The following is an 11779-nucleotide window of genomic DNA, read 5'->3' as shown; positions in this document are numbered from 1 at the left end:
ATAGTGCCTTTTTGTGCCACTGAGCCGGGTCTCTGGAATATAATTGCCTGGTAGTATTGATTTAATTGCCCAGGTTTATTTGTGGACTCCTAATTATTGACTGGAGGTAAATTTAATGGAGCAGTCTTTATGAACACTGAGAAGCACTGCTGTTGCTGCTGTACATAATGAACTGCATCATATGCCTCTAGACCGTTTTTCAAGCTAATTTTATTCTGTTGTGACAGTATGATAACATTTAAAAAGTCAAAGACTTTTTTATTTTTATTACTGACATAGGTGGTTTTGCTGATGTCTTTGCATTTTGTGAAAAGAAAAATAGGCATTTCAGTAGTTTCACTTGAATGTCACTTTATAATTATGCCCAAGAGAAAAATCTATAAAATAGAATACATCTCCTTTCTTCTCTCTCTATCCCTGCAATTATCTTTGTCCTGTGTTTTTAGAAATGTTTACTTTGCCTACCATGTTTTCAGAGACTGAGATGCTCATAGAGTGGTTTGAGCAAAACTGTAAATCTGTGTTTACAGCTCCTGTCTTAATGTGTATGCATTTAAACAACTTTTGGAGTATAGAGAAAGGGAACATAGACTCGGTTCTGTCATAATAGTATTAAAATATTTAAAAGATAAAAGTATAAGGCGTATCTGTCCTCCTTCTGTACCATTTGGTGGTGTGTGGTAGGATCTTGAATATTGAAACTAATCACCCCCATGATTGTTGACTGCTTTCATGATGACATGGTATACTGACGATATGTTTACCACAAATTCTGCCATGTGGCATAGTGAATCTGTATGATACAGTATCTATCACTGTTGTTAGTCAGTGAACACTAGAATGGAAAGCTAGACCCTTTTATAGGTGGATATATTTAATTACACAGTTGAAGGACATAACCTCACTATTTCAAGTAGTTATAATGTAAATTAGTTATTCTACATATTTGATATTTTTGTGCAGTTTGAAAATTCTTATTAAGATCACACTGAAAAACACTTTAAGATCTACTTTCATTTTTCTGTCATTTGGATTTCTGTCGTTTAACTTAAAATTTTTACTTGTTCTTTCCTTTCATATTGATATAATTTTAAATTTAAGATTTTTGAGGGAGACAAAGAAGTAAAGATGAGGGGAACCCCTAACACTTGTTTTTATGTTGTTTAAGGGGTGGATGAAAGTAGAGCTGCATTTGAGTAAGAGTGCACCTCAGGAAGACGCAGGGCATCAGGCTGTGGGGATGGAGAGATGAAGGCGGGGGTCTGGATGTGCCCAGCTATGGAAACAGGAGAGAGAGGTGCCCACATTGCCCAGAGTTAACACACCGCAGGCATGAGAGTACAGGAGCAATCCCCAATCCAGGATGGATGCTTTCAATACCCCACACAATGAGCAAGTTGAAGGTGTGTTGAAGAACGTTAGTGATCAAGAGAATCAGTGTGTTAGGGAGGAAATGTTGGTTACTGAAGACACAGAAGTTTTAGTAAGCTAATAATATTTGAAGTGCTCTGTTTCTCTTTAATTCTTCTCAGCCTTTTGTTGGTCTGGCCTTAGTTTAAGCAAACGTTTCACATTCTTATGTGAACATTGAAAACCCAGATACTTGTATTGGCACTGATTAGCCTTCCTCCTTCAGTGGCTGAGAATGATGCTATATTCTCATCATTAGTTTTCCTTTGGTCTTAGATGTTTCTGTTCCTGTTAGCTGCTTCAGATCTTACAAATGCGGAAGTATCAAGTGGTCATTTTCTCTAGTGTCCTCTAAAAATATACTTTACTTCTATAAAATGCCTAGGAATATAGTATAATCAACCCTTTGTAATTGGCGGGAACTGTCAGAACAAAAGTTAAGTCCCCCATGGAACTCTGAAACTATCACTTCTGCATGCCTGCTTCCTGCGTGGTGTCTGTAACATGTGTCCATAACATGTGCTCACACGCTGCGCCCTGACATGCTCTCTCACATACAAAGCCTGGTGGTCACCCATAGTCAGTCCTCACTACTAGCTGAAGTAGCAAGATTTAAATTCTCCACTCAGCCTGCTTCAGTGTTTCTCGTGAAACAGCTTGAAACCTGCTTTTATTTGAGGGAAAAAAGACATTTTTGTTAAGGTTAAAGAATTCTTTAAAACTATTAAATTCTAAACTACATTATGGGCTTTGTGATAACTATTTTTCTTGTTTTGGTAGCTGCCGTTGTGTGGCTTTATCTACTCAAAAACATGTTCTTTCGTTATAATAAAATAGTTTATAGATGGTATTCTAAAATTAGGTCTTATGCAAATACCAGTAGAGTCTCCTTCCTGTTCTACTCGAAGTCAGCAGGGTGTTCATTCAAAAACGTTTGCAGGGTCTCTGTGAAAGTGGGAAGAAAACAAGACCCCATATGCATCACTGATGAGAAGCTAAAGCACTTTGTCCACTCCTCAGAAGTCTTACAGTGCCCTGAAGTTCTGCTTCTCAGTGCACTGCTAAGCATGCTCCTGAGCAGATGCTTGTATACCCATATTCATAACAGTCACATAGACAAAAGTGAAAACTACACCATGGTTGTTGATGGATATATATACCATGGTTGTTGATAGATATATAGATGAGTCTGTCTGTCTGTCTATCTATCTATTTATCTATCTATCTATGTCTGTCTATCACACATAGACACACACACACCAATTATTTCAGACAATATTTAAACCTTCAGAAACTTATGTTATATTGTTAGAAATAGGAGTCTTCTCCTTATATAGATATTAAACATTATTTGGGGGCTCAAATGGACTAGGTATGAATAACAGTGTTTAGATTGTGAATTTGAAAATTAATTCAGGTAAAGAAGCAGCTTAACTTTTAGAAAAAAAAAAGTATTCAACGGGGTATGTATGAATCCTAAACCTCTGTGCTGTTGCTTAGAGGTGGGCATTTGGGTGAACCAGGTCATGAGGGAAGGTCACTCATGAATGGAATTAGAGCCTATGAAATAAAGTAGTGTGCTATTTCTTCTCCACATCATGCATGAACACAGTTGTAGGGTGAAATCTTCACTGCCATCTGCCTGGGCCCTGCCGTGTTGTCTGAACCCCCAAATAACTCACAGGACGCTGTATTAATTATGAAGCTGTTGGCTGTTTGCTTGGTTTCTTACTAACTATCTCTGACTTAAGTATTTACCTCATAATTGTTAATCTAATTATTTCTCTTCCCGGAGAAAAAGTCCGGACTTCTTACCCCTATGGCAGCTACATCATGACTCCCTGTGTTTCTCCTTTCCAGAGTCTTCCTTGACTCCTAGTCCCACCTATCTTGCTTCCCTATTGGCCAACAGTTGCTTTATTCAACAACCAATAAGAGACAGATTTCAGAATGACATCTCCCATCAACAGAGATCATAGCCTACCAGTCAGCAGTGCCCTCTGCAGACACTGGATGCAGCCATGGGTTGGTTTCAGTTTTGCCAACCTCCTGAACTATGAGGTTTAAATGCTTGTTTAAGACTACTGTGTTACAGTTGCCTGTACCAATTAGATAACTCATAACTGTAAAGGTAGGAATGGACACATATTTTATATACTCTACTACATAGTTCTTGCATTTGGAGGAAGGAATCATAAAAAATACTTACTACAGATAGTAAATATATTGTTTGTTCTACTGTGTGTTGTCTTTGCCAATGAAACTAGTTCCCATAGTTGAAGTACTTGCTGTGTGTGTTGGGGGTGGGATAAAGAAGGAATGTGGGAAGCCTCAGTGTTCACTAAAGGTAATACAGGTCCAAATTGAAGTCAAGAGGGTCTACTGTGTGGGATAGTATCATTGTCCAACAAATTATCTTGAAAGTAAAGGGATGTCTTTGGCCTATAATCATACATGTCATTAGTAGTTTGGTAAAAATGGTTTGCTTGGCATGTGTTGGGAAACACCATTGCCTCCCATAGAGATTCCAATTATAACTATTAGCCTGGTGCATAAATTATCAAAACATACTCTACAAGGAGTCCAATGTAAAGCCTTATAACAGGCCTAGGATGATGCTGGATTTACAAGGAAGGCTGGGCTAATTTAAATATTTACAATCTCTGCTCCATTTTATATGACATACAGAATTTGCTAACAGTTCCTTTCCTAAATCTTGAAGTATCTTACTAAAGGTCACCTTCTCCTATGGACTTCATAAATATGAGAGTTTGCCAATTTGCTTTAAATGTTACCTAAGTATTACTGAGGCAAAAGAAAAAATTAAAATAATTTAAATGTGTTAACTATGTTCAGTTCTTGTCTATAGCTTCTAGAGTCATTTTCAAATTGTAAGTGATGATAAATTATAGACTCTACCAGAGTTGGAGGGCATTGGATGCAGCCTTCTCTGTCAGTTTTCAAGAGTGCTCCAAGAAATGTATTTGTCAGGACAAGCAGGAGAAATCTGAGTGACCTTTAGCAAATGTATTTCAAAATCAAGTAGCAAATTTAATTGTAGGTGACGTCTTCCTCCTCATAGCATTCCTAATTACTTTAACAAGTTTACTCTTCTAATTTTGAGGTAATCAGTTGGATCTTTCCATTAGATATGTAAGTCTGTGCATGTCTGTGTCTCTATTGATGTGTGAATAAGCAGATACATGGCATTATACCAAATTGTGCACCCTTAATATGACTGCAAACTGCAATGACCAGTAATGGTCATTCTTCCTGCCAGCCTGGTACCAAATAACACACAAAAAACCTATATTAATTATGAAGCTGTTGGCCGTTTGCTGTGGTTTCTAATCGACTAGCTCTGACTTAATTATTTACCCATAATTACCAATATATAGTTTCATAAGGTCTTATCTTACCAAGAACGCAGACTTGCATCCTCTTCCCGGGAGGAGCACATGGCAACTCTCACTTGACTACATTTCCCAGAATCCTCCTAGACTCCTAGTCCCACCTCTCTTGTTTTCCTGTTGGCCAACAGTGTTTTATTTGTACCAATCAAACATATACAGAAGAACTTCCCCATCAATGACCTTCCTTAGAATGTCTTGAATCTCATTGTACCTAGTCCTTTGACTAGCAGCTATAATATAAAAATTTTATATTTTTATTTTGTACACTCTTGTTAGATACTAATCCAGGTAATATCCTTTGAAGAATCATTTTCAAGCAAAAAACAAGACTGAAAATGGTTATACTGTTTACTTTATGCGGGGTCCTCCTGGCAGGTAGAGCAGGGGAAGGGCTGGTCCAGCAGGTCTCTTCCCAGGGCTGAGAGGGATGGTGAGTGTCAACAACTCAGACTCCCGCACCCCCCCCACCCCATTAGTTAACAAAGAGAAAAAATACAGGAGTCTGTCGAAGCAGGATCTCAATTTATTTTAACAGGTAGGAACTTATACAGGGCAGAGTTAGGGAATGGGAATCAACGGATAGGGTAAGGTGATGTGAGGAGTAAGGACCAATAATATTCCACCAAGCAGGCAGGTAGCTAGGCAGGGAGCAATCTTACATCAGTTCTGGCTGAGTCACCCCCATGTGGAGGTTACAGGTCAGAGACAGGTCGCCAAACTCTAGCCAGGTTCAAGAGGTTACAGTAGGCCTCACACCCGAGCCTTTCTTAGACCCAACAACTTTATCCCTTAGAGTTAAAGGTTCCTCTTATTTTATTATACCAGCTTTCAATTTTAAGTTACTATATGATATTCCAGGCAGTGATGATGTTTTGGAGTAATGGATGCTAGGCTTCAGTGTTTTCTTAAGGTAGTTCTCAAATATCTGCATTTTTATCTCACCTTATACAGCAACACTACCACATCTGCTGAGTGTGAATGATTTTAGGATTCTGATAGTGGCAAACCAGCTCCAGAAAGCAAACAGGAGGTAGAAGTTCATGTGATTTCAGGGAATCCCTCTAGTAACAAATCACATTCTACCACAGGGACAACCAAGCCGCTGAAGACCTTCTTTAAGATGGACCAAGCAAACGTCTAGTTGTTCAGATATCCCTGATAAACTTTCATGCCAAGAAATCTCACTCAGCATCAAATCTTCCTGCTCCACATTTCCCCGATGCCAGAGATGTAAAACTGTCAGTCTGCCCTTATAGAACTAGGAGCTTCATTTTGCCTTTTTTATGTAGGAGAAAGAATTCAGACAGGCTCCCTGAACACTGTGATGTAGCACATGCCATTAACGGTGAAAATCAAGGCAGTGTAATCATTAGGTTTGCTGGTTTGTGTGTATTTGATGGAATGTGTATGTTGGCTGGTCTAGTTGCCATTTAAATCCAGCCCTAAAATCCTGTCATGAAAAGGACTGTAGTGCTACCTGCATCTGAGTTACTTTTTGGAGAAGCTTTGCAGTCTTCAGATTGCATGCAGAAACAGCATCATTGACTGTAAACTGTCCAGAGGAAACAATCTTGTTCTTGATATGGCCTCTCAAGTAGCAGAAGAGGAAGGTTCCTTGGACAATACAGAGAAACTCTGTCTCGTAAAAAACAAAACAAAACAAAAACCAAACAAAAAATATTTTGCACTTAGAATACTTCAACTATTAATGACCGTATAAACCTGTAATCTAAGAACTCTATATGTATCTAAAACAATTAGGAAAGCCATGGGATATTTTTAAAAATAATTTTCCATGATATATTTTAACTACCATTTCAGTCCTAACTAACAAATCTAGAGCTCTGTGCTAAGATCTGATATTCATGTAATTCTCATAATATTTTTTGAGGAGGGTTTTTTTTTGGATGGCTCAGCAGCTAGGAATACATACTATTTTTGTAAAAATTACATAAATTTTCTTTATAAAATTCCTTAAGAATGAGCATTATATATTTCTACTTATCTTTGTGTTAAGCATACACCAATACACAAACTTTTAGAGGTCAGGACACTGGGTGTCCCGTTCTCTCACTCCCCAGCTTGTATCCTTGACACAGGTTCTCACTGAACCTGGACCTTTCTATATGGTTAGTCATCAGTGAGCCTGTTGTCTCCACCCTACAGTTGTCGGGTTATAGGTACATGCATCACATCCAACTTTACCTAGATACCATGGATCTGAATCAGGACCTCACACTTGTACAAAAAGTACTCTTGTCCACTGAGCAGAGGGCTCCCTTAAATAGTATTCTTTTATTTGTCAATAAAAGGCCTTTGTAACTATGAATTCACAGCAACTATAGCTGTATGCACAAGGCCTATAAAATAAAACCTACCAAATCCCAGCATGGATGGAGGAGTGTCTCCCAGCATCTCATCCTTACCAAAGGAGCTATTAGCAGCTGATGACTGCTGTAGAATAGTCAGTTTTCTTCAGGGATCTGGTTCTCTAGAGACTCCTCATGATTTAGCAAATGGTCCTACAACCTGTGCACATACAGGTAGCACTAAGTGAAGTCAGTGGCTTAAAAACAAGTTTGGGGAATAAGGGAAGAATTAGAAGAGAGGAAATAGAGGCTGTCATTGACCAAAGCATACACACAAACACACACACACATGAAATTCTTGAACAACAAAAAGTGTACTTTTGTACGACCATTTTGAATTTGTTAGCTAGGTAATCACAAAGCCAGCATGCTGCCAATGCGTGCTCCATAGAGCAGAAACTGAACATGAGACCATGAAATAGATAGTGAGAAAGACCAAAGCCTGAATTTAAAAACAGTCGTCCACAGCTGAACGCTGAGCGGAACTCCTGGAATCCAGTTGCAGAGAGGAGGAGTGATGAGCAAAGGGGTCAAGACCAGGCTGGAGAAATTCACAGAAACAGCTGACCTGAACAAGGGGGGGGGGGCTCATGGACTCAAGACTGATGGCTGGGAAACCAGCATAGGACTGATCCAGACCCCCTGAATGTGGGTGTCAGTTAGGAGGCCTGGACAGTTTATGGGGCCTCTGGTAGTGATCAGAATTTATCCCTAGTACACGAATGGACTTTGGGAGCTTACTCCACATTGAGGGATACTCTCTCTGCCCATACACACAGTTTAGGGCCTAGACCTTGCTCCAAATGATATGACAGACTTTGAGATCCCCCATGGAAGGTCTCACCCTCCCTGAGGAGCAGAAAGGAGATGGGATGAATGCAAGGGAGGAGGAGAGGGAGAGGGAACTGGGATTGACATGTAAAACAAGCTTGTTTCTAATTTAAATTAAAAAAGGAAAGAAAACAGGTAGTTTTAATCTTGGAGAAGCTTAGTACCCCTGAAGCACCACAAGACTGGTTAGGGGACCTGAGATAATGGAACTATTAAAGTTTGGTGCTACTCAGACTTGCTTGATCTGAGAATCATTTTTTCTAGAAAAAAATTAAGAAATAAACTTTTAAGCATTTCTGCCTTTGTTTCTGTCAATAAAAGATGGGAGGTTGTTGCATCTTATCTATCTTGCTTTTAAATAGAAATGTGTATTCATGTACATAGTTAAATAATAGTTACCCAAGGGTCTTGTCATTTGGGGCCTAGTGCTTGCTAGACAAAAGCATGTCTTTTTATTATGCATTCTTTAAAAGCTAATATTAATGCCCTGATGACTTAATTATCAAATTAGTAAAACTAGCAGTTTTATCAAGTGTAACTCCTTTCTGCATCCCAGGCATGCTATTTGTCAGAGCAAGAATTTGTTGTTATTATCTTCAAGAAAAGAGAGCAAATCCATCCTTTTTCTTGTATCTAACATTCTTTTCCCATATTTCTAAAATTGAAATGTGTGTGTTGTGTGTATATGCTTATTATGATGGTGTTTCTCCCTAGAAAGGCTATTTCGTGTCAGCATATGTATCTTATGTTGAGTTGTAGAATCAAAGAAATGTCCGGTTTTGATACTTTCTTCTCTGGTAATTTCAGGTGAGACAGATGTGCGAAGTTCTTGAGTTTATAGGAAGGAGGCATACACCCAGACTGTCTTAAGAAAAGGCTAGCTAAAAAGCAGGACTCTACCTAAAGATTTTAGCCAATATTTTCTCTTCTTACCAGTTCACACCCAGGAAAGAACCATTTTGACTGACTTGATCAAATCCTTTGGCTGAGCCATACAGAGGACAGCAGCTGGCTGTCTTGACTCAGTCCTGTCTAGGGACATCGCCAGTGCTTGTCCTAACAGAGCAAAAACCCCAACACAACTTCCCTGCAGGAAAGGGATATAAATACTCTGTGAGCATTCTAACATATTTGGGGAAGCAAAAAACAATAGTATTTTCCTGATCAATTGAAGGAACAAACCCAAGAAATATTTAATGGAGTTCCTAATTATGACAGATCTTTTATGTGAGACCAGAGAGAGGAAACAAGATAAAAAGAAGTAAGTCAAACTGCAGAAGGTGTTCAATGCAGTAGTCCAGACTGTCTCTTACTTACACCCCATATATGCGGTATCCACATTCCACCAGCGAGCCTAGGAAGCAGCGGGAACAATAAAACTACCAGCAAAGTTTTATCAATTATGAAATTTTAAAATGTACTCACATTTCATAAACTCAGCAGTTTCTGAAACATGTGTATTACACTTTGATATACCAAACAAACTTTAACAACTTAATCAATGGGCATACTTTTGCAATTTTTTCTCTCTGAAATTTTATCCTGCAACTCTTGAGATATTGGGCTCCCATACAGACAAGTGTATTGATAGTTCTCTCTCATTCTTTTATGAGTGATGAACATATAGTACCACTACTGTGGGCCTCTGTGCCCCAGAGATGACTGTAACCTGCTATTGATCAACTGATTGAAGATGAATGACTTAGCTGCTTGTATTGCAGATTACATCATTAACATGGTCAGTAAACCATGAATTGTTCAATAAGGCGTTTATCTTTTTTCATTTTACTTCTGCTCTTTTATCATTTTTATTAGAAAAGCCAAAATTACCCACACTAACCAGGAAGATTTCTTGAAAAGAGATCCAGTAGGGTACCATTATGACTTCAAAGTTACAGACTACTAAATTCTAATGCCTTAATGGTATTTAATGAGTGGTTTTATCAGTTTTTTTCCAATTTGTATTACTTTATTATATTTGTGTATTTGTGTATACGCATGCAATCATATGGTACGTGTGTGTGTGTGTGTGTGTGTCTGTGTGTGTCTGTGTAGGTCAGAAGACAACCTCAGTGATTAGTTCTCTCCTCCCACCATGTTGCATTCTGGGAATGGAACTCAGGCTTCATGGCAAGAGCGTTTACCTTTTGAGTCATCTTATCAGCCCTTGTATATGTTTTTGAACTGAAGAAAATACAGAGTTTTGATAATTTTTTGTTTTTCTCTTACAGCTTCCTTTTGCCTCATATTTACTAGAAGCAATACTGGAGAAAATAAATGAAAACAAGAAACTAACTGAAGGATATTTCACAGTTATGAAAGACATTAGATAATGTTATACAGTTATAGATAGAGGTAGCTAGTGTTATAGATACTATATATATATATGTATATATATATATATATATATCAAACATGAGAATTTCATGTGCTCTGGTTGTAAACACTCCAGAACAGTATCTGCTCCAGCTATCAATGGGTGACTTCAGGACCAAAATATGACACGTCTGATAGAACAAGTTTGTCACATACAGGTTGGTCTAAGTATAAAAAGAAAAAGTTGTAAATTAAAGACTTGATATTCTAAATTTTATATGAAAACTAGACTTTTATATAAAACTGCTATAAATGTTCCTTTGTAGTCCATGAATAACATGTTTGTATGGTGAGAAAATATAAAGTCAATTATCCTAACACGAAGGAGGAGCATTGAATGGAGCTATTGTGTGGTTCATTGTACCTACTCTCATTGACATTCTGGATTATATAGGAGATGCTGTGTTTTTCTAGAACTATCTGGTAAAATAAAAATTATTTTCTCCTTTCTCGCCTTGTGCCGTCATATAATTCAGCAAGGGTCAGAACACTGGTGTCTAATATTGGTGTAGACCTAGCAGAGCTCCTACCGTGGTCATCTAATTAGCAATGTCTTCTCACCTTGATGGGCCTCCCTCCCTGCGCTTCTTCACAGTGTTCGTACCACACACTCTTGGTGCCTCTCAGTCATTGAATTTGGGCCTCCACATTTGATGTAGGTGTCCTGTCTTTGCAGAACACTCTGTGATTTTACTTGTCCCTGTCTTCTCATTACTCAGGTTCACTTTATCAGTTTATCATAGACATATTCTCTGAATATCTTACTGTTTACATGAAATCATCAGTTTTTAATATGGTCACATCTTTGTTTTATGACTTATTCTCATTTTCTCCTTAGAATGTAGATTCGATGAGATTAAAGCAGGGATTGGCAAATTAAGGCCCATAGCCAAATCCAGCCTGTACCTACTTTTATATGGTCCACAGACTAAAAAAATTTTTTTACTTTGTTAAACTGTCTTAAAAGCAATATTTTGTAACATGTAAAATCATATGATATTCAATTTTAATGTCTTATCAATAAAGATTTATTGAAATGCTGTGATGCTCATTCTTTGCACACCACTTGGTATAGCTTTTACACAATGGTAGTGGAGTTGGTGTCTGGCTGAGGCTGAATGTAGTACTGTCCTGACTTGGCACTACTGCTCAACATGCTACAGCAAAACAATACTGTCAAGTCAAAAATACTGAATTGCTAGAAGTTAACAAATATTAGTACATATCCAAGTCGCCAGAGCTCACACTCCTAAGACACAGGGCATTGTGTTTCATTTTGTCCCGCAATGGATAGCCACTAAAGAACATAGCACACATAGACAATGAGGATCAGATCAGCAATCCTCATAGTGTTACCACTCATGGGAGAGTGCCAGTCAG

At 38.2% G+C, this 11779-nt stretch overlaps 1 protein-coding gene across 2 annotated transcripts in view; it reads left to right on the top strand.

Moving 5' to 3' along the window:
* Cntln (centlein) overlaps positions 1-11439 on the top strand; it is a 258420-nt gene extending 246981 nt beyond the window's left edge. For both annotated transcript variants that reach the window (XM_040757206.1, XM_040757205.1), the window contains one exon: positions 10255-11439. In XM_040757206.1, coding sequence (XP_040613140.1) covers positions 10255-10356 — 102 coding nt within the window. In that variant the 3' untranslated portion in view covers positions 10357-11439. The remainder of the gene's footprint in view (positions 1-10254) is intronic.
* Positions 11440-11779: the final 340 nt, after the last annotated feature.

Source organism: Mesocricetus auratus, unplaced genomic scaffold, assembly GCF_017639785.1.
Source record: "Mesocricetus auratus isolate SY011 unplaced genomic scaffold, BCM_Maur_2.0 Super-Scaffold_100014, whole genome shotgun sequence".
Taxonomy (NCBI): domain Eukaryota; kingdom Metazoa; phylum Chordata; class Mammalia; order Rodentia; family Cricetidae; genus Mesocricetus; species Mesocricetus auratus.
The sequence above is the reverse complement of the archived record's forward strand: the minus strand, read 5'-3'. Positions and strand labels throughout refer to the sequence as shown.